Below are 22,673 nucleotides of genomic sequence, written 5' to 3' on the forward strand. Positions count from 1 at the left end.
TTGAGCCGGGGAGGCCAGTTGTGGCATTTCATATCTTTCTACACGTTAGGCTATAATTTGGCTTTTCTTGTGATTTTACTGCTGCTTCAGGAAGCTATATTTTGTTTTGAAATAATTTCCTTGCTGAAAAATACTTGTGTTCTTGTCTTCTTGTTTCCTCCCTCCCCCCTCGCTCTTCTAATTAACTCTTAATCATTCTCAATATTTCTTTTTCCAAAAACTGACTGTCAAGAAATATGTTAGAGCTAGGGTAAGTGCTTTTCCTTTCTTACACTGCGAGTAGGGTCTTTAGACACATTTCAAATCAGGGACTCCACATTCAGCCTCAGTGTGATACTTTTATCAACCTGATGATGTTATATGGTACATGGCACTTCGCAGAGAAACCTAAGCAAAAAACCAGAACAGTGGGGACAGCGACAGTATAAGACAGCGGTACACTTGGTTGTAGACAGATGCTGGGTCCTTGCATATGGGTCCATAATAACACCTTGCAGCTGCTCTGTTAAATGAATATGGCATGTTACAATCCAACATCATAGTACAAAGCTGTAAATGTAAAGGGACCCCTGACCATTAGGTCCAGTCATGACCGACTCTGGGGTTGCAGTGCTCATCTCGCTTTACTGGCCGAGGGAGCCGGCGTACAGCTTCCGGGTCATGTGGCCAGCATGACTAAACCGCTTCTGGCGAACCAGAGCAGCGCACAGAAATGCTGTTTACCTTCCCGCCAGAGCGGTACCTATTTATCTACTTGCACTTTGACGTGCTTCCAAACTGCTAGGTTGGAAGGAGCAGGAACCAAGCAACAGGAGCTCACCCCGTCATGGGGATTTGAACCGCCGACCTTCTGATCAGCAGCCCTAAGCTCTGTGGTTTAACCCACAGCGCCACCCATGTCCCTGGGTGTAATTACATGTTCCAATAAATTACATGTTCCAATAAATAAAAGCTGAGTTGGGTGTAATTACATGTTCCAATAAATTAGGGCTGACTCCATAAACACCAGCCCAGTCCAAGTTTCTCCCCTTCCCCTCAACATGTTGTACAAGTTACAAGATGTGCAAGATGTACAATCTGTTTTTGGGACTACAACTCCCATCATCCCTAGCTAACAGGACCAGTGGTCAGGGATGATGGGAATTGTAGTCTCAAAACATCTGGAGGGCCGAGTTTGCCTATGCCTGCATTCACGTCACTAGGTTATGTTTCGTCACCAGTGACAGCCCATGACATGGAGCAGGCACTGCGGAAACTCATAGGGTGTTGATATTGGGTAGCCCGTCTTTCTCATGACATGTAATTCTGACCTTGAACTTGGAAAGCCTGGATTTAAATTGGTGTGGCACCCGTGACACTGAGTGACCTCTCCCATAGAGATCTTGAAGTGTGCATGTAATCTTAACCGTGGACACCTGTCCACACTGCAGAGTCATGGAATTATGAGAGAAGGGATGAGGAAGCTTGTGATCCTCATGTGCTGTTGGCTACAATCTCTACCATTGGCTGTTGGTCTTTCTGGCTAGGGCGGGTGGAAATTCGATAAGACCCACAAGTCCAAAGATTAGCAGCTCCTGGCCTAGAACTTTGTAGTCTATAAAATGGGAAGGAGGGTAGTTTCTTAATTTTTATGCACTCTCGTTTTCCATTGCCTGAACTTTGTAGCATTGAAAACAAGCAGACACCGTAAATTCATGTTCCAGCTGTATTTCAAACTACACCACAAGAATGGTTTCCATTCTACTTAAAATAGATACGTATTTCCAAGGCTTTACGTTCAGGAATAATGGCTTTACGGATCAAGCTTTTTCTCTGGAATATGGTATAAGAGGTTTGTGTGATAGACTTCTTTTGTTTTGTGTCTTTAACCAGAGCACTTTAAACCAGAGCATAAGGTTCCTGCAGAAAACATCATCAGAGCTTCCTGTAAGTTTTTGTTCATTTGTTTCTTCTGAAATAAAACCCCCATTAGGGTTGTTTCTTTAAAACATGAACTACCTATTTTGCGACATATTTGCTAGGCAGTATTTTGTGTTCATTTTACTCTAGTGAAGAGATGGAATGTTGTACGTTAAATTCACCTGATAACCAAGTTCAAACATTATCAGTTCCATTCAGACAATGCTGAGTACAGTGGTACCTCGGGTTACAAACGCTTCAGGTTACAGACACTTAAGGTTACATACTCCGCTAACCCAGAAATAGTACCTCGGGTTAAGAACTTTGCTTCCGGATGAAAACAGAAATCGTGATCTGGCAGCGCAGCGGCAGCAGGAGGCCCCATTAGCTAAAGCGGTACCTCAGGTTAAGAATAGTTTCAGGTTAAGAACGGACCTCCAGAACGAATTAAGTTCTTAACCCGAGGTACCACTGTACTTGAAAGTCCACCAGACAAAATAATCTCTGCATAGGAAACTAACTACATGTTAGGGGGAAGTGTTCCAATTTAGTGATCTCTCTGATATGCTAGCTTGTTACACAAAGGGAATTTGTTAATACTAAGAAGTATTCAGACTACAGATTTACCACCTTAGTGAAAATTAGGCCTCCAACAGTGACTGGATGTTCCTCCAGATTATAGTTTAGAGGACTGGAAATCATCCCTGTGCTTGAGTGCTCCCACCTCCCCTTATGTGTGCAGTTTATGGAATTTCTTCCTTATCTGATGTTGTGGTGGAATGTAGCAAACCATGGTTTACTCAAACCAGGAAGCAATTAATTAAGCTGCACAAACGGACGGACAGGAAGGGACCATGTGAACACAAGGCCCGTACCCGACCCTCCAACTGTGGTTTGTCTGCATGCAGCCTTCAAATTTTTAAGTGTACACTTAAATATCTTCCAAAACACCACAATGTACAGCGTGAAGCTTTCACAACTGGCTTGTTTATCTCATGATACGGAACAATCATAGCAGTGTGGCAGCCACACACAAAGCTTTCATAACTTTTTGGATGTAATATTATAATGTCCTAAGTGTAGCCATTTGCCTGTCTCTCAGGACCATAAGTGATATGGGGGAATCTATGGTCTGGTTAAAAGCAGCTATGGAGGATGGAAGAATTTGAATCAGGGCTGCAACCCTTTCTCTAGCATTGTTTTCCTGATTTAAGTTGCCCCTTTCCACAAGCTGCTATTAGCTGTAGAGATGGAAAAGACTGCTGCATTGTCCCATCTTTTGACTTTTAAGTCAGGGAAACAGTGCTGGGGAAAGCTTACATTCCCTCGCCTGCCCCAGTCCAAATTCTCCTGTCCCTCACAGCTGCTTTCACCCAAAGAAAAACATTCTGGGAGACTGAGTTGCAGACCTCCCACATCACATCTGGTTTGGCCTACATTAAGGTCTGAATAACTGACTGATGTGGCATTATTTATATCATTCCATTTATGAATGACTTCGTATAAAATACTTTGGGGCTATTTAAAACATCAATAAAAATAATGAACTATATAAAATCAATGATAATATAAGGCTGATAGAATTGGTTTCTGTTTTGTTAGCTGCAGCTAAGATATATTAGTTGGAAGTGGAAGACTAGAATGTTCTTGTAGTATGGGAATGGTCAATGAAAGGTATTCAATTGTGAATACATCAATGAACTGTATTCATTATGAATCAACTGACTGATCTAGCAGGAAGGAAGGAAGGAAGGAAGGAGTAGCAGACGTGAGCTACTAGAGAGATGGAACTGTTTTACCGGCTATTGGAATCTCAACCATGGTAATGTGAGACTAGAAGGGTATTTATTCATATAGTATATACAAATTCTACATTTTTTATACTTGGTTTTAAAGTATCAGGAGATGTCATAAATTTAGAGATTTTGTATGTGACTGGAAATGATCCTTATTTTATCTGGTCAAACTGTTCTTTTACTTTGGAAAGATCCTATGTTTGAATCACTGCTTATCACATTATACACACACACACACACACACACACACATATACACACATACATACATATATGAGAGAATATTGTGCATTCTGTGTTCTGTATTGTAATATATATCATTCTTCTTTTGAAATCATTCTCTCATATATATATATATATATATATATATATATATATATACAGTGGTACCTCTACTTACGAACGCAATCTGTTTCAGGGTGCCGTTTGCACCCCGAAAAGGCTCTACTGCGCGTGTGCAAAGCGCACAGATCGCTTCTGCGAACAGCGGACCCAGAAGTAAACACTTCTGGGTTTGCCGTTTTCGCAACCTGAAAAGCCGTAACGTGAAGCAAACGTAACCTGAGGTATGACCGTACTTGATGACACAGTGAATCTTAGTTTTGGATTTGAAACTCTTACATATGAATGACAAGAGTCTCAAATCCAAAACCAAGATTCACTGTATCATCAAGTAATGAACATGCATGTATGAACCAGCCATGGGTGTCTGGGTTGTATGCTTTTTACTCCCCTTTGTGCAATTCTGACTGTGTGTTGGATAAATTTTGTTTTAACTGTATAATGATTAGCGGTTTGGGTGGTTCAACAGCATACTTTTTCTTTCACCACCCCGTAATCTTCTTTTTCCTCCTCTTCCAGGGCAAAGTCAGAAGTGTGATCACTGCTGTTAATAGTGCACAACTTCTTATAAACAACAACGCTTCGTTCGTTATTGTTCAGGTAAGTTTTAATGTGTTTTTTAAAAAAACAAAAAACCCACACATAGTGCATTGTATCTGGAATCCTTATGTGTGTAACTTAACGTGTCCGTTTCTTTTTTCCCTCCCAAAAGGAAACTAAAAAGTATATGGATACTATAATCGGTTACTTTGAGCAGTACGCTGAATGGGTGAAGGAATCGGTAAGATATCTCTCCACCCCCACCTCTTGGCCAAAGGCCATTTAGAGAACTTCCATTTTTTTGGGGGGGGAGGGGAAATTAAACATATTGGTGTATCAACACTGCTACTAGAAACAACATAGTAAATTAGAACATAACATTAATTATCCTGCCAAATATTCTTAATTCAAATTGGGTATCAGAATCATATGTGTATCTTTCCAGGTTAATACAAAATGCTTCTTCTTGGGGATTTTCTGTATCTAATGTTCAGCACTTGAATTCTTTTTCTGATCTCTTGTAGATTGCTATGGAAGTGGCACCTTGTAAGCCCATTGCCAATGTGGTCGATACTGCTATAGATATATTTCTATGCAGCTATATAACAGATTCTGTGGTAAGAATATTTTGCATTCTTCCAAAAGAAAAAAAAATTGTGAAGGAGGGAGGGTTAAATCTTTTTATTTCTCTGCTGAGACAGCTTATGCTAAGACTAGAGAATTGGTACATTTGCATAAAGGTAGACTTGGGTAATAAGAAAGGTACGTGTGTATTACACAGTATCTCCCAAAGAGCTGCAGTTCACATGTCTTTCGGGAATTTGGAAATCACATGTCCGGAAAGTACCGTATTTTTTGCTCTGTAAAACTCACTTTTTCCCTCCTAAAAAGTAAGGGGAAATGTGTGTGCGTCTTATGGAGCGAGTGCAGGCTGCGCAGCTATCCCAGAAGGCAGAACAGCAAGAGGGATTGTGGGTGGGTGATCCGGTGCGCACAGCAAAAAGAGGAAGCTCAACACTGCGCACAGGGAATTTAACTCCTCTGGCTGTCAATCACAAAATGGCACATCAAAATCTCCCCAACGACAAGGGGAGCCCAATCGCAATGGTGGCCAACTAACTTTACCCGGCCCGGCAAAAGTGGGGTGTCTTGTTAGCCCCCCTCTCCATGAAGGATAACACGCTTTAGCATTTATAGACACCACCCTGGAAGAAAGATGCAACAGTTAGACTTTTCCAACACAAGTGGTCTTTTCAGTGGTTCTGTCCCTTCTGAAAATCCACCTGACATCCCCTTTCTGTTCTCCTGGCCATCTAAATGATCTAAGTGCATAGGCCACTTGCTTAGATGTTTTCCTAGTCACATGGAATCTGTTCCACAGATATGCTGCTTCCATGTGGATGGGAAGGCAGAAGGCAATATGCATTTTATGAAATAGCACTTCCATCTTTCTCAACTATCTGCTGATTAATTTCATTGAGTCGCCTGGAATTTTAGTGCGATGGGATATAGCAATCATAATTTTATAGGAGCCTTGATAACCCCGAGGAAAGACAGGATATAAATCTCATAACTAACTAAATCAGTAAATAAGCCCTTACAATTTCATCTTCATTCATCTCTCTCTCTTTTTATAAAAGCTAAAAAGTCCCAGAAGTTTGAGCTTTAACATGGGTTTTCCATTTGCCCAGTCTGGAGACATACGTTTGGAGCTAATCATTTTATCAAGTAGCATATAATGAAATTTACAGTATTTAAATGCAATGGAAAACTTTCTTCTGTTGACTTACAGAAACACATTTTGGATGCATTCCTGAACAGTGGCAGCGTTCACGGATTCCTTTTGTCCTGAAATGGCAACATCTGCATTTTCTAGTTGCCTTGAGAAATGCAGAAGTTGTATATTTGTGTGAGGGGGAAAACTGGCAAAAGACACAGAAAGGAATAAGCTAAATGTTCCTCAGAAATTTCCTGCAATTACTGCTACTAATTGAGGGCACCTAAAGGACCATGAGTTGTTTTCTTTGCTGCTTAATTTAGGATGGGCCTGGATTTTTCATGCATAACTGGGCGAACAAGTTCAGACTGTCTCCAGTTCTGCTGAAAGGAAGTGTAAAACCACCTTTTTAACAGCTGGAACTAATTGGGCTGGTCTGTGTAATCATTAAATTATTATTTCTTGTGTAAACAATATTTCCTGACCCAGAAAATTGCACTAAGATACCAAGGAATTTACTCCACTGAAAGCAGGGATAAAGCTACATCTGTTGTTCTTTACAGAAGGAGGAAAGCCTAGCTAGGATATTAATCTTCTGAGGCCTACACATACATTGCGGTTTGTTGTAGGCTGGTTGGAATAAAGCAATGTGCTTGTGTGGTTTATTTATTTTTTAAAGTTGTTGTAAGGGTTTCACATGCATTCCGTGTTCATCCCAGGGTAGTGCTAGACTGATGGCACACTTCGGTTGAGTTTAGCTTGGCTTACAAGTATATTTTGGTTTGGCTAATTACGTTATGGAGGGTGAGGTGTTTCCCTGGTTTATTTACTTTCTGTAAAAACTGAGCATTTGCCAGCACAGGGCTTGCAATAGCATCCTGGTGCCTACCACTCCAACACAACACAGCAGGCAGGGCCTCAGACATTTGGACGCCTGAGGCCGAAGGTCCCGTCTCCAACCACACAATGTGTGTGCCAGGGGAATCTCCGCAAGAGCTTCCCTTGAAGGAAAAGCCCTTGCAAAGACTCACCACCTCCAGGCAAGCAAAGGGCAAGCTTCACAAGGGCTTCTGGAAATGCCGCCTCTTGCGTTTCTGCCGCCTGAGGTGGCTGCTTCACTCTGCCCAAATCGTGGTCTGGCTCTGCAGTGCAGGAGCCCTTCTGCATATACTGTAGGGCTATAGAGCTTGAAAGCTGCCCTCCAGCTCAGCGCAGCACAACTTGCCATGAAGGTCAGCCCGCTTTCCTGAGGAAAATAACCAGAGGGCTGTTAAACACTGAGCAGGCTCACAGTACATGGTTATTGGCTCACATTTAGCTTAAAGGTAAATGGACCCCTAGGGACACGGGTGGCGCTGTGGGTTAAACCGCAGAGCCTAGGACTTGCTGATCAGAAGGTCGGCGGTTCTAATCCCCGTGACGGGGTGAGCTCCTGTTGCTCGGTCGCTGCTCCTGCCAACCTAGCAGTTCGAAGGCACGTCAAAGTGCAAGTAGATAAATAGGGACCCCTCACAATTAAGTCCAGTCGCTAACGACTCTGGAGTTGCAGTGCTCATCTCGCTTTACAAGCAAGCTCATGCGGCACAGCGATTTAACCCACAGCGCCACCCGCATCTTACATTTAGCTTGCTCGGTTGCACATTATGAGGCCCAGTATATGGAATGTTCCAGTGAATGAGGGAAACTGGATAACAGAGAATATATTAAGTGCCCCAATGTTGTTTTTTGTCTTCCCTAGAATGCCTTCTGGTTTGGTTTGGGGGGCTGTTCAGTATTTCTAATCCCTGCCATCATTTGTGCTGTGAAACTAGCCAAATTCTACCGCCGGATGGATACAGAAGATGTTTACGATGAGTAAGTAAGCAGAATGCTCACAATGGAAGACTGCAGAAATGCAAGAAAGCACTTTATGTGAAATATGTTTCCTTTTCTGATTGTGTATAGTACTGCGAATCAGGGTGTCTCAGAGCAACTCAAAGAAATAGGTTGCATGGAATTCATTATTTATCCGTGGCCACCGATGTTTACAGGAGTTTTACAGTTTCAGGGGCAAGTAGCTGCCCATTTAAATTTCAACAGCATATGAGAAGACAAAGGGAGGGGAAATGGAGGCAATAAAAAGAGGGGGGATGCGAGAAACGTAGGCAAAAAGTAGTGAATTTGAGTCCGTGCAAGGATTTCTGATTGCACAATAAGGCTTCCCTCCTCGTTCCTCTCTTCTCTCCACATGCACCCTACCCAGATCCATTACAAAGAGCTGGGGAACCCTAGAACTGATTTGGGGGTGAGGGCAAGAAGATGGTTCTGTTGCACAAGCAGAAATCCTTGCACTGATGGAATGTTCACTTATTGCTCCGTTGGAGTCTACCCAGTGTTATATAGCTTTCATTTAATTCAGCCGCGGTGATTTGCTCCCAAGACAATCCTAGTCTGCAGAGAGCACTGAGAAATCTGAAGGACCCTCTTTCCCTCACAGTACTACAATTCCCCGGATATTTTAAAAAAAAAAGATATATTTTTTATTTTATTTTTAAGAATAGAATGCAGACGTTTTTATATATCTGGTAGGTGGGTATTTTTCTGCAATGCTTACTCCCCAGGCTTCAGCTTTGGCATGTATAGTGCACAGACACACAGTAAACAGAGACAACTGGAATGGGAGGGTTTTCCTGGTACAGAGCTCTGGAAATAGCGGTTCTTCCAGATAACTCAAGACAGTTGAGGGTTTGAGGTGTAGATAGGTCCTGTGAATTCAGGATTAAACCTTTAGAGAATAACCTGCACTTAAAACATTCCATAATGCAATAGATTGGAAACTTTGTGGTAGCTATGAACTTAAAACATATTATGTCTGATCTCATATTTTCCTTTGCTTTTGCTGTGTGTAGTTATTCTGCTATCCCTAACCAGTCTTCTATTCTTCCATTTGCAGTTCCTCTGTCTCAGGGACTTGGCATTTTACTTTATGATAGCTATTTTTACTTATTTTTCACTTGTCTTCACTTTTACCTTTTTTAAAAAACAAAACCATTTCCCCGTAAGTCTGTCCAGTGCCTTTTCCTCATTTGTCTATTTTTATTGTGTAGATCACTTTGACATTATACTTTTGCTACAATAGCAGTGAAAAAACAACAGGGAAATACTGCAAAGCCAAATACGTACCATTACTTATTAACACACATGATAACTACTTCTTTTTTATATTTTGTAGTGTTGAAACTTTGCCCATGAAAAAGTAAGAGATTTTAATTGATATTATAGCATGTTAAGTGGGAGGGTCTTTTTTTTTTAATTCGTAGATGTTACATATTTTATATATATTGTATTTATTTTCTACATTTTTTGGCATATTGCTCACCATACCTATCACAAATAGCTTCATGCGGATCATGTTGAAGTAGAGCTTTCTGTAGAATTAATTCAATGTACATGACATACCGTACAGTCCTTGGTATTCTACAGGCTCCGCTGTGGACATGACTAGTTAACACTGTTTTTTAAAAATATATATACTGAGGTGTTTTAGTTGTCTTATATTCTTCTGTTTTTGTTGGCTATTCTCAGCTGCTTTAGGCAAAGATTTTGGAAGGGCAACTAATACCATTTAAAACAAACACCTTGTTAATTTTTTTAATTATCATCTTTGTAACCATAGTGTGTATGGAGTTGCATCTTATCATTAACACAGTCCTTTCTTGGTATATTTATTTTATTACAGTTTGGAAAATGGTAATAATGGTTATCATAAAGAGCATTTATATGGTATACACAATCCAATTCTGACAAGGTAAACCAAGTTTGAAACTGCCTGCCTTATAAGCACTCTTAATATATCGTGTATTAATCACTCACTCCTTTTTTCTGCACATTTTAAAACCACTTTTTGTTTTGCATGATTTCTCATTGCTTAGCTCTCTCTTTCAATATATGCCTTATATTGCATTATATGTTGGCTTGGTTTAAAAGAAACCATAGTTTAATGTGACAAAACAGTGTCCTGGTGTACAGTGCTAAAAAAATCCTAGCCAGACTCTGATTGTTATATCGTGGGTGAACATATCAGACGACACAGCGATTCTTCAAACAGCTCTTGTTTATTCAGAGGCCAGAACAGAACTGAACTGAAGAGCTCAGTCAGCCTGCTTATATAGAGCTCCAGAACAACTTAACTGTAGCAACTTTCTAAAACTATCCAATCACTGAACGTCACTTTCAATCCTTCATTTGCATACAAACTATCCAATCACTGAACGTCACTTTTGATCCTTCATTTGCATAACTATCTACAGTATCCCCCTGCTGGCCCAGGGTGAGAACTTCAGTACATAACACTGATATCTTGTGTTATCTGAGCCCAAACTTATGATTTGTCTTTTCCACATAATTGGTGACAAATGAGGTTTGTTCTTCCATTATCAATCATGGTTTGCTTGGGCAAAGCAAACCACAAACATGGTTGCAGATGACACACAGAGGTGGAACAAGGTGGGGGCAGCCTGCCCCGCGTGATATCCCTGAGGGTGACAAAATCCCGGCGGGTCCAGTCGCGGCCATGCTGTATTGCACCCCCCGGCCGGGCCACCACCCTGGATGGCGTCCCCCGGTCGGGCACGATTGCCCCTCCCCCTGGGTCGGGAGTTGCAGGCAGGCGGTTAAAGCAAATGCAAATAAATTTGAGTCTGGTCACATAAAATTGCACTTCAAGAAAGCACTTGACCTGCAGAAGGTTGTGGTAGCATCTGTGTGAAAGTGGCAAAAAATGATTTGGGGGTGTTTTTGTTAAGTTGTGGGTGAACATTTCAAACGACACAGCGATTCTTCAAATAGCTCTTGTTTATTCACAGGCCAGGACAGAACTGAACTAAAGGGTTCAGTCAGCCTGCTTATATAGAGCTCCAGTACAATGTAACTGTAACAATTTTCTAAAACTATCCAATCACTGAACGTCACTTTCGATCCCTTATTTGCATAACTATCTACAGTATCCCCCTGCTGGTCCAGGGTGAGAACTTCAATACATAACAGTTTTCATCTTGCAGAGTTCTCCTTTTTACTGATGAAATCAGGAGTGTTCTACGTTTTATATCAGGCTCCTAAATATAATATCCTGGTTGTTCACACACACACACACACACACACACACACACACACCCAGCCAGCCAGCCAGCCTCCTGATGCCAAGAAAAAAGCACACGAAGAACTCAGGCCAATGTAAGTTTTAACATTGGCCTGAGTTCTTCGTGTGCTTTTTTCTTGGTATATTTAATAACAAGCCTCCTGATGCCCCCATTGGTAGCATTTAACGTGCATAAATGTTGGTGTACCTTGAGAGAGAATAATAAATGACACAACAAAATTGTATAGAAGGTTATTGATTTAGCTTGATTTAATTATTTGAAATATGCTGAGAAGCAAAATGCCAACTTTGAAAACACTTAGCTTTAAAAATATCAATGAAAATTGGTCTAACTGAAAAGAAGGCACCTTATTTTCTTTTCCCTCTCCAAATCTAAAACTTGAATAGGAGTGGTACCTGAGACAGAGTTTGAAAAACCCTGCCCGAACTGCTTCACCCTGCTTCTTAGTGTGACAGTCTAGTCGTCTCCACTTTGTTTCCTGCTTGGCCACGCTCCTCCTATGCTTTTCCACTTCCCACTACTGCTTTTAGTTGATTAAAAGGGGCTTTGTCTTCTTGCTATTTTAAAAAAAAGACTAAGGGCTAGATCTCCCAGTGGATTTTCTGACTGCTACTTGTGGTGAACGTTAACGACCTGTTTGTATTTTTCAGACCTAACTTAGCAATTATAACAGAATTGCCTAAGAATTTATATCTAGCAGCCATTGAAAGGGTGGCGTAGAAAAGGGTTGGTGATCTGAAGAGCTTTCAGAAAAAAGCAGAGAATTCTTATTTTGCTTTCTTTATAAAAACAACCACCCACAATTTTCTCCATTCATTCACTTTTCTATACTGAAGTTGCCCCAAACAGTTTCATATGTCTCTCTCTCTCTCTCTCTCTCTCTCTCTCTTTCTCTCTCATGTGTATAGCTCTGTGGAACAGTGGTAGTGCATACTGGAAATGTGAGGGGTAAGTGTCATTGTTTATTTATCTGCTAAAAAATTAGCCCATTTTAAAAGATGAGCAGCTTAGCTCATTTGACCTAGCAAGTATGGCTCCTCATGGAATTAACAGTTGCATGTTTAGACCTTTAAACCTCCCCCTTAAATAAATTCAGACAAGACTCAAATTTTGTTTTGGTTTTTGGCAGAATTTAGGCCACAACTTTATTGATTACAGCAGTTGAGTGGTTTCATAGGCTCTGGTTCGACTAGCTCCCTGCACCGTTGCAGGTAGTGCTGACCCAGGGCACCAGCATGGGTCAGCCAAGGGTGAACACCTGGATAAGCGGAAAGCCGGGAACAGGCTAACTCTGCCACCCAAATGTCCCCCTGGACTCAGGCACGGGCACAACCCCCTCACAGGGGTAGACCAAACCATTGAGTCCCTGGATTCCTTTAACGGAATACCCTTCACATAGGGATGGCGAGAGCATTCTCCCATCCCTATCACCTGAACCAGAGCCTATCCACAACCTTACAAGTTGTGGTGATTTGCTACGCGGCAGGCGAAACCGAAATAGCAACAGCCAATCAGCTAAATGGGGAAATTCCTGCCGTGCCCCTGTCCCAACGACACACGACGGCATAGCAAGGTCAAGCGCAAAGCCCTAAATATAGGGAGAGGTGGGCGGTTGTTCCGAATCCATGCACCGAAAAAGGAAGCTCTGGGTCACGTGCATAGGTTTATATAGGTCCCTTGATCCGTTTAGCCTGCGTCCCATTGGCCTGATTGAACCCTGCGTCAATGGACCTACCAATCAGGTGTTGTGGCTATCCAAACGTACCCACCCACAACACAGGGTTAGGTTGCCAGGTCTCACCGCAACACGTGCCCTCTTTAAGGGAGGACCCGATTTGTCAAATGTGACCCTTTAGATAATGAGCCCAGCAGCACCAAGGGCTCTTTTCCGAGGGTCCACAGAGCCCATGTCTGAACTGACCCTTAGTTCTCCGAAGGTCACTGCATTCTATTTCCACTCTCTTGTAAATGTGGTGGTTAGAGGCGTATTCTGACTTGTCTCTTGTGGCTTCATTTTCAGCCCCGGGAAATAATCCTGCAAGTAGCTCCTCTGGGAAGCACCTTTCGCGTCCATGCTGAATTCCGAATTCTGAGCCATCTTGTCTGGGGCCTGTCTAGTAAACTAATGTTGAATGGAAAGAGAACTGTGCAATTGTATGCCATGAAATGCCAAGCCACACGGCATCTATTTGTGTGTGTGTGTGGATTACCATTAACACATGGAATTAGTGGCTTCCATTCTTGTTTTCTAATACCATTTTTCCACTGGAGTTTCTGTCTCTCGTCACATAATATATTTATTTATTGTAAACAGACTGGTCTCTGGTTTATATTCGTTTCTGTGGGCTGTTGTTTCACTGCCCAGTCAAAATTAACTCGGTTCTTTGTTATCATGTCCAGAGATGTTAATACCATGTATAAAATATGTGTTTACATGAAGAATACAACCTGTGTACAGACACCTTTTTGTATCTGTGTTTTTTACAGCTGTATTGCAGCAGATTTTTTAATACTTTTTGTTATACTTCACAAGCAACCTGTTCAGCATGACCAGTGTTTCCTCGGTGCTGTTGGGTGGCTGCATTTGACTGTGAAACGTATGGAAACCTGCAGTATATTTTATGTCGTCTTCAGAAAAGTGAATGCAGTTTGGCAGATTATTCTTCCCTATTTCTGAATTACCAATTAACGTACGGTGTCATTATGACCAGAAGCATATTGTTTTCTTGCAAGCGGTTAGCTTAAAAAAACAAACCCCCCAAAACCCCAAATTCTGCAGAAATGTGCAACGGGAAGATACTACATTTTTTTCTTTGTGACCTGAATAGTCATAGCAAGGAGTATGAAAAGTGGAAAGGGCCTGTTCAGACATTCAGCAAATTTCCTAGAGGGCGTGTGTGATGGATGCCAAACTGCACACTTTTTGGCCTATGTTGCTGTAACACAGGCTGCCTCAACCTCTGCCCTCCAGATGTTTTGAGACTACAGTTCCCATCATCCTTGACCACTGGTCCTGCTAGCTAGGGATGATGGGAGTTGTAGTCCCAAAAGCATCTGGAGGGCAGAGGTTGAGGAAGCCTACTGTAACACCTAAATGTCGCATATGTGTGTACATCCCTAGCTATGCATGCCTAATGTGCATAATCATTATTTTTGTACACACTTTTTTGAGAGAGAAAGCTTGTACTGAGCATATATGCATAGCGATGGCACACTTACTGACCTCATTTAGATGTTACAGCGGTGTGGAGATGAAATGGCTGTGGGGCCTAATCCCGCTTTGCAACTGCTTCACTCAATTTGCCAAAGGTGTGACTAGGCCTAAAGTTAATACGCTATGGCCCTGATGAGGTGTTCATAGGTTTAACTTGTAAACCGTGTTCTATATATAATAAAGAATTGGCTATATTTTGTTAAATAGGTGTAAAGGGTTGAGAATATATATGGAAGCTGTTGCATCCCACTGTCCTTTTACTTACGTGTAAAAGTTGTGAATAGGATTGATCTGCACAAAAAAGCAGATCTGATTATATCTGATGATAACTAAAAGCTACGTGAGGAAATATGGGCTGTTGGGGGCATGGCTTTTATGCCAATAAACTGGGGAGGGCTTTTTATCTTTTAAGGCAGTGATGGCCAAACTTGGCCCTCCAGCTGTTTTTGGACTACAACTCCCATCATCCCTAGCTAACAGAACCAGTGGTCAGGGATGATGGGAATTGGAGTCCCGAAACAGCAGGAGGGCCAAGTTTGGCCATCACTGTTTTAAGGGAACAGTCAGCACTGGGGAATATGGTGGGTCTGCTAAAGTTACACATGACTTGCTGATTTTGTTAGATGGTCTCCATTCAGTTGGAAACCCTTTTGGTAGAATTTCTTGTAAAGATAATTTCTGGCAATCTTAGAATTGCTTAATTGCATGATGATGGCAAATTGTTTGCCCAGTCTGCACACTTGGGACTAAATGCATTATTGTGCTGTGCCTCGTGCAGAATTGGTGCCTTTTCCCCCATATCTCAGTGGTGGGAAAATGACGCACATGAAGCAGCCCTCAAACTGAATGGGAATTGGTATTATATAGGGAATAAATTACGTTTTTCACTAGGGAAACTGATTATTTCTACTAGGCAATGAGTAGAATGCTGTACTTAAAGTATGTAAGTATTATATCTCAATATCTGACATTCCAAGTTGTAGATTTTAATAAGTTCCTATTTTTAATTTGATAATGTCCTCAAATCATTTAAATAAAATACCTTGATTAACGTTTGTGTAATTTTTAAATGCAAGAAGCTAGCGCATGGCATTAAAATCGCCTCTGACCAGAGGTAAAATGGATTTCTGCCTCTTTCCAAAAGGGAGTCATTTTATTTGGAATAATTTGATTTTGGCCTACAGGTGAACCTAGTCCATTTTAAATAAAGAACCGAGGTGCATTTTGTAGTAACTGAGAAACAACTTGCTTGTAGCCACCTGCAATGCAACTTACTTGTAAGCCACCCAGAGTGTCTAGGAGAGCCCAGCCAGATGGGTGGGATATAAATAATAAATTTATTATTATTATTATTATTATTATTATTATTATTATTATTATTATTATTATATTATTATATTATTATTATTATTATTATTATTATTATATATTATTATTATTATTATTATTATTATTACTATTACTACTACTACTACTACTACTACTACAACTACTACTACTACTTGTGTAAGTTACACAGCATTTTGCTCTTCCCCCTGCCCTGAATGGCAGCCCTGTACTATACTAGAAGTTGGTTTTAAAGCTCTCCCGAGTTTGAAAAGCATCTTGCTCCTAAAGGCAGACAACTCACCAGACTTTGCAATGCTCTGGGGGTGGAGGGGTTTGCAATCTTTGGCAGGAACCACCAGGAGAGCAAAGCTGACCTCACATCTCCACACTGTTTCCATCACTTGCCCCTCCTGAAACTGTTCATTTGTTCATATGTGTCAGGGGTTCAGGAGCAGAGTCACAGGAGAGGGAGGAAACGGAGAGCGAGGGGGAGGAGTCTGAAGGAAATGTCAGCGAGGACAGCAGTCCGAGGTCTCTGAGTCTCTCCAGTGACTCGGAGGATTCACAGAAAGGGGCCCCCATGGTCAGGGCAAGGGGAGTGCCCAGGGGGACACATCGGGAAGAAGGGGCCAGAGGGGACTCAGAGAGTAGCAGCTGGAAATCCGGACCAGCGTCCCCCCCAGAGGGCAGTAGGGGGGAGGAGTCCAAGGCATCGGGATCAGGGAGCGCGCAGGCAGAGGGAGAACGTGAGGCAGGAGTGACCACGCCCTCGTCAGGGAGCGAGGAAACGGTCATCAGGAAAGTTAAACGCGCGCGCGCGCCAAGTTCAAATGTACAGGAGGGCGGCAAGGTGGGCAGCCCGGGTAGGGAGCCAGGTCCTAAAGCCCGACGAAGAGAGGGGGAGGAGTCAGACGGGTCAACGTCTGCGTCAGAAGAGTCCAGGAGAGAAGAGACCCAGGGGGGTAGTAAGACCCAGAGGAAGAGAGAGAGAAGGAAGAGGTGGAGTAAGATTAGAGTCTTAAACTGGTGCACAGGGGGTGGGGACTCAGACAGAGCTTCGCCGGTCTAAAGTCCAGACGTAGAGCTGGGACGCTGAGACTTGGAAATGGAGACTATTCTTCAATAAAGACTTTGATACTGTACTACCGGCTAGCGTGGGTCCTTGGTGAGCTGGGACCCGGAGCCAGCTCTGACAATATGTTATCAGAGTTCCCCCACAGAATGTTTCTGGGGTTTTACTGATTTTTTGACTGGTGAGAATAATTTATAAATCGCTTGATCAAAGAATCCCCAAGCAGTGTACATTAAACAATGATTATCAATATACAAATGGAAGTCCACAGAATTTTAAAATAGGTACAGGCGGCGGCCATTTTAGGCGTGTCCAATTGCCACGTGATCACCGATGCGCAGGTCCTTTTGGACCTGGAAGAGGGCATAACGGGTGGAAGGAGGTGAGGGCAAAATGGGGCGAGGCATGTTTATGCACACTCCACCAATGCACACAGGAGCAGTAACGGAATCCCCGTGCAAAATGGTCGCCACCTGTATACATAGCTTGATTACATGTCTGCGTATGTTGAGCCCAGTGTAATTTGAGGCAGATCCATGGTTGTCACAGTGACCAAGAAATTCAGAGCTGCTCCAACCAACAAGTGGCCTTGGCATGTATGTTGAACCAAAGCATTGGGGTTGTCAACACCACTTCCAAGGCTGCTTCTGACAGCTTGGTGGCAAACTAACATAATCTTAGTTCTGCGTTAAGCTAATGCCAGCTGAAGACACTCAAAACTGGTATCCAATTTTGTGCCGTTCAGAGATTGTTAGACTGCGACTACCATCAGTGCCAGCCAGCCTGAGCAGTGGTCAGGAATATTGGTAGCTCAACAACTTCTGAAGGGCACCACATTGGCAGACGGTTTGACAGCAGTATAGCACCTCTGTCTCCTTGCCCCCCAGCTGAAACTATTGCTGCACTCTGTACCCTGGAAATCACACCTGGAAGAGATTTAGAACTCCCCTTCCTTCCATCTACCGTATTTTTCGCTCTATAAGACGCACCAGACCACAAGAAGCACATAGTTTTTGGAGGAGGAAAACAAGAAAAAAAAATTCTGAATCTCAGAAGCCAGAACAGCAAGAGGGATCGCTGCGCAGTGAAAGCAGCAATCCCTCTTGATGTTCTGGCTTCTGGGATAGCTGCACAGCCTGCATTCGCTCCATAAGACGCACACACATTTCCCCTTACTTTTTAGGAGGGGAAAAGTGAGTCTTATAGAGCAAAAAATACGGTAGGTTTCTATTACAGTGGTACCTCGGGTTACATACGCTTCAGGTTACATAGGCTTCAGGTTACAGACTCCGCTAACCCAGAAATAGTGCTTCAGGTTAAGAACTTTGCTTCAGGATGAGAACAGAAATCGTGCATCAGCGGTGCAGCAGCAGCAGGAGGCCCCATTAGCTAAAGTGGTGCTTCAGGTTAAGAACAGTTTCAGGTTAAGTACGGACTTCCGGAACGAATTAAGTACTTAACCTGAGGTACCACTGTATACAAGCCAGGTCAGCATCCCTAATTCCTTGACCATACTTCTGGCTACTTCTGTGTAATCTGACAAGACCTGACATGGAAGGCAACTGGAGAAGAGAAAAAGTCATCTGTTAAAAATCCAATGTGATGTGTGCATGTTAGACAGAAATATTTCTTTTAGTTACACAGCTGCTGTGCTGTGCTGGAGCAGCAAGATTTGTCTTGTTTCCTTCCTGAATGTTCACAGGTTATTTGGCACTCCCTTGAGCTATAAATTACAGCCATAAGCTTGAACCAAAGGAGTTTGTTTAAATGTAGGCTGGAGTAGGAAAACGGCACACACACCCTTGAAAAAGAAGAGAGACTTATTTCTACGTTAGCCCATTAAAGCAGCCCAATTCATCCTTCTCTTGCGTGGAGAACTAAGTTTCTCTAAGAATCTCACTCTGTGCTTCGCCATGAAGACGGCCACAATCTTTTTCGTAATTTTTGTCAGTTTCATGGGAGGCTTAGGGAAAAATCCAAGGCCAAAGAAAAGGAGCAACGGTGACGAAATAAATTTTTATACTAAAGCGAAAGATGCCTGCACGATGAATATGAGTGCAAATGGCGAAGTGAAACTCAGAATAGAGTGCAGGAGTCAAGGCAAAATTTACTGGTGTGAATATACTGGGAATCCGTCGCTTTGCCGTTCTTTTAATAAGAACCAAAGGATTTATTGGAATCAGATTGCCATGGACCGAAGGAAACAGACCAACGCCTGCCAGCCCAATGCGGTTCTGAAGCCTTCTATGTGCCAGAGGGCTCCTCCTGAAGCTCACATGAAGCAAGTGGCTTCCAGCATTAAGCCAAACCCACAGGCAGATACTGTCAATCAAGCAAAGCCAGTCCCGAACTCTGCAACTTCTCCAAAGCAAGTTAAAAAAAGCCAAGCAGGGAAAGCCTTGCTTAAAAAATCAGGGAGACCCAAACCATCTCCTTTGCCTCCTACAAAAGCAACCCAAGAAGGTCAGATGTCTGGGAACGATTCTGAAGCGATGAAGTTAGCGCGGAAGCATTGCTGGGAGTCCCTGCACGACATCTGTTCCTACATCATCAGCATCTTTAGCGGCTGAGGAGGAAAAGGTAATTTTGTCTCTGTCATACTAAGATGTGGTTCTGAATTTCTAAGAGCTGGTTCTAGAACTACAGCTTGAACCCAGGAACATGTCTTAACCCAAAAGAAAGAAAATGGCAAGACTGGTTTACTGTGATAAGTTAAGAGTATCTGGGGCGGAATGTATTAGCAAAATCCCACTAAATTGAGTGCTTCTATATCCAAATGGGATATAGAGTTTAATGGGTTTATATAATGGGTTTATGAGTTTAATAGTGTGTTTAATGCGAACTATTTAAGCATGTGCACTTAATTCTCCATTTGAAATCAACGTGACAAAAGATTGGTTTATCTTTAGCTGGATAAAGTTGTTTTGTTATGAACCAGGTTGTTTAGTGACGAACCCTAGCTATTTTGTGATGAAACGAGCATTTCCCAGTGAGATATATATTCAGTTAATAGTTTTGAGGTGCACCAAAAGTTCTACCCAAGTTATTTCTACTCAAGTTATACATAAGACCTTGTTAACTGGTATTACTCCAATGCTTTTCTTATAGGACATTCCCTGCTAAAGAGCTATTCCACCAGAATACTTTGAGCTCTGTTACCCAAGAATATAGTATTTTAACTATATTTGTTGGCTCATAAGTTTGTTTTGTTAGGTCATTCAGCCAAAGCAGATGTGTAGTCAAGCCAATTGAACCTAAAGGGAGAACAGGCAAAGTTCTGTCTGTCAGTGTTTTCAGTTTTATAAAAACTATTTCCATTTTGGTGTCAAACTGTATTAAGGAACGAGGAGGGGGGGATGAAAGAGAGAGTTTCTCTCTGGCAATGGTAATTTATTGTTAAACTATAGGTTGAAAGGCAGGCTGTTGATTTCCAAATGTATTCTTAACTTAGTCAATCAGCAAAGCAGATCATTAAACATCTAAAATTTATAGTCCTAATTTTATGGCTTGAAGTTAAATAGAAGAAGTATGCATTTTAATGTGTTAAATGAATATAAAAGAACATTGTACAAAAGAACTATGCTGCCAGTGGTGTTCACTAGATTGACTGGGAAAACGTAGGTTCTCATCTAAGTTTCGCCATGAACTTGGTTGGTAGTTCTTAGCCAGAAATCACCCTCAGCATCCACGCTATGGTTGAAGTAAGAGCCATTTCCATCAGAAGGGGGGAGGCACATGACCTCTATACTGGTAGCCTCAAAGTTATTGTCCAAGAAAACCCCCCTCTGCTACATGTATGCTTAGGAACTGTCTTTGCAGGTCTATTCTGAATAAATGTGTGAGTGTTAAAAAGCCTTAAATAGCACTTCCCTAGAACATATGATAGGGACGCAGGTGGCGCTGTGGGTTAAACCACAGAGCCTAGGACATGCCGATCAGAAGGTCGGTGGCTTGAATCCCCGCGACGGGGTGAGCTCCCGTTGCTCAGTCCCTGCTCCTGCCAACCTAGCAGTTCGAAAGCACTTCAAAGTGCAAGTAGATAAATAGGTACCGCTCCGGCGGGAAGGTAAACGGCATTTCCCTCTGCTGCTCTGGTTCGCCAGAAGCGGCTTAGTCATGCTGGCCACATGACCCCGAAGCTGTACACCGGCTCTCTCGGCCAATAAAGCGAGATGAGCGCCGCAACCCCAGAGTCGGTCACGACTGGACCTAATGTTCAGGGGTGAATGCTGAAACTTTTAGATCTAGAACCCAAAACATTGTGCTTGCTGGTAAAGGCTGAAAATGGAACGATGGTACCCAATAGTCAACATTCAGGACATAAGTGTCAGGGACCCCAGAGTAGAGCAAACAAAATCCCTCATTGGAAGAGATGTTTGACAGTGGAATAGACTCCCTCTGGAAGTTATGGACTATCCTTCCTTGAAAATTTTTAAGCAGCGGTTAGATGGCCATGTGTCAAGGATGTTTTAGTTGACATTCCTGCATTGCAGGGGGTTGGACTAAATGACCTCCAGGGTCCCTTCCAACTCTACGATTCTATGAATTATGTGGCTCCTTGGAATTGTGCATGCATGAATGAGTGTGTTTATCGATTTCTGGTAGCTTCCAGAAACCTGGGTTTATGCTTACAGAATGCAAGCTGAATTTACCAGTAGATGCATGTGAAACCTCCTTTGAAATCGTCAAGCTGCCGCTGCTGCCAAAATCTTGGTACAACTTATGATAAAATATTTGTGGCACATGAAGTACAATGCAATATTTAAATTCTATGTATTTTTATAGAAAAGAAAGATCCAGTATCTGCTTTTAAGGAGACAACTTTCTAAACTATTTATTTCTTCTTGTTTTGCAGGGCAAAAACCTTACAGTTGCTGAGCTCCTGACAGCATTACTTTTTTCAGCTGGGTTTATATAAACAGCATTACATTTTTGCAGCTGTTCTCCCCGCCCCCCCATATCTCTGAGTATTTTAAACTATAGCCCCAAAGATCTCCAGGAGGAGATAGCTACAAGTCAGTATAGCAGATGCCAATTTAACGATACTGTGCACTAAATTGTACTCTGTTGAGACACTAATGGCTCGCTGAAAACCAAGCTATAAATATTGTTCCAGTTTGTACAACTAATTAAAAAAAATCCATGTGTGTTTACTGAAATTGCATAATATGGGCTAAGAAAGTCAATTTCCATTTAGACAAGTCTGTTAATTGATGTAGCAAGAGGGTCGGAGGCAATGAGGAAGCGAGAAGTGAGCTACAAAAACATACCGTATTTTTCGCTCCATAAGACACACCTAGTTTTTAGAGGAGGAAAACAAGAAAAAAAATATTCTGAACAAAACAGTGGATGTATGATTTTTGTGGTTCACGCTGTGGCCACAGACGTGATTTGACGGTGAGTTTGGGGTAGCCCAATGCAAAAATCCTGAGAATCCATGTGGATCCGTGCTTTGTAACCACATATTTGCGTGATTTTTTTGGTGCAGGCTGTAGCCATGGACATGCTATGGGATCTGATGCTGAATTTGGGTTGACCCAATGCAAAAATCCTGAGGAGCCATGGGCTTTTACCTCCCCCCTCCCAGGCAGCCTCTGCTAGTCCCTTATCTCTCCCGATCCCACCAA

The 22,673-nt window shown here is 42.3% G+C and overlaps 2 protein-coding genes across 5 annotated transcripts in view; both read left to right on the plus strand.

Moving 5' to 3' along the window:
* PROM1 (prominin 1) overlaps positions 1–15,696 on the plus strand; it is a 108,527-nt gene extending 92,831 nt beyond the window's left edge. The window contains exons 21-28 of one of the 4 annotated variants that reach the window (XM_083398879.1): positions 233–250; positions 1,873–1,926; positions 4,556–4,636; positions 4,749–4,817; positions 5,101–5,193; positions 8,032–8,147; positions 12,340–12,379; positions 13,452–15,696. In XM_083398879.1, the coding sequence (XP_083255005.1) occupies positions 233–250; positions 1,873–1,926; positions 4,556–4,636; positions 4,749–4,817; positions 5,101–5,193; positions 8,032–8,147; positions 12,340–12,358 (450 nt within the window). In that variant the 3' untranslated portion in view covers positions 12,359–12,379; positions 13,452–15,696. The other 3 variants (XM_083398877.1, XM_083398878.1, XM_083398880.1) reach the window with 3 other exon arrangements.
* Positions 15,697–18,871: 3,175 nt separating this feature from the next.
* Positions 18,872–22,161, plus strand: FGFBP2 (fibroblast growth factor binding protein 2). Its single transcript, XM_083456715.1, has 2 exons — positions 18,872–19,626; positions 21,902–22,161. Exon 1 carries the CDS (start codon positions 18,960–18,962, stop codon positions 19,614–19,616), a length of 657 nt encoding a protein of 218 aa, XP_083312841.1. The 5' UTR covers positions 18,872–18,959; the 3' UTR covers positions 19,617–19,626; positions 21,902–22,161.
* The last annotated feature ends 512 nt before the right edge of the window (positions 22,162–22,673 follow it).

This window comes from Podarcis tiliguerta (assembly GCF_965153285.1).
Source record: "Podarcis tiliguerta genome assembly, chromosome: 9".
In the NCBI taxonomy this organism is placed as follows: Eukaryota; Metazoa; Chordata; class Lepidosauria; order Squamata; family Lacertidae; genus Podarcis; species Podarcis tiliguerta.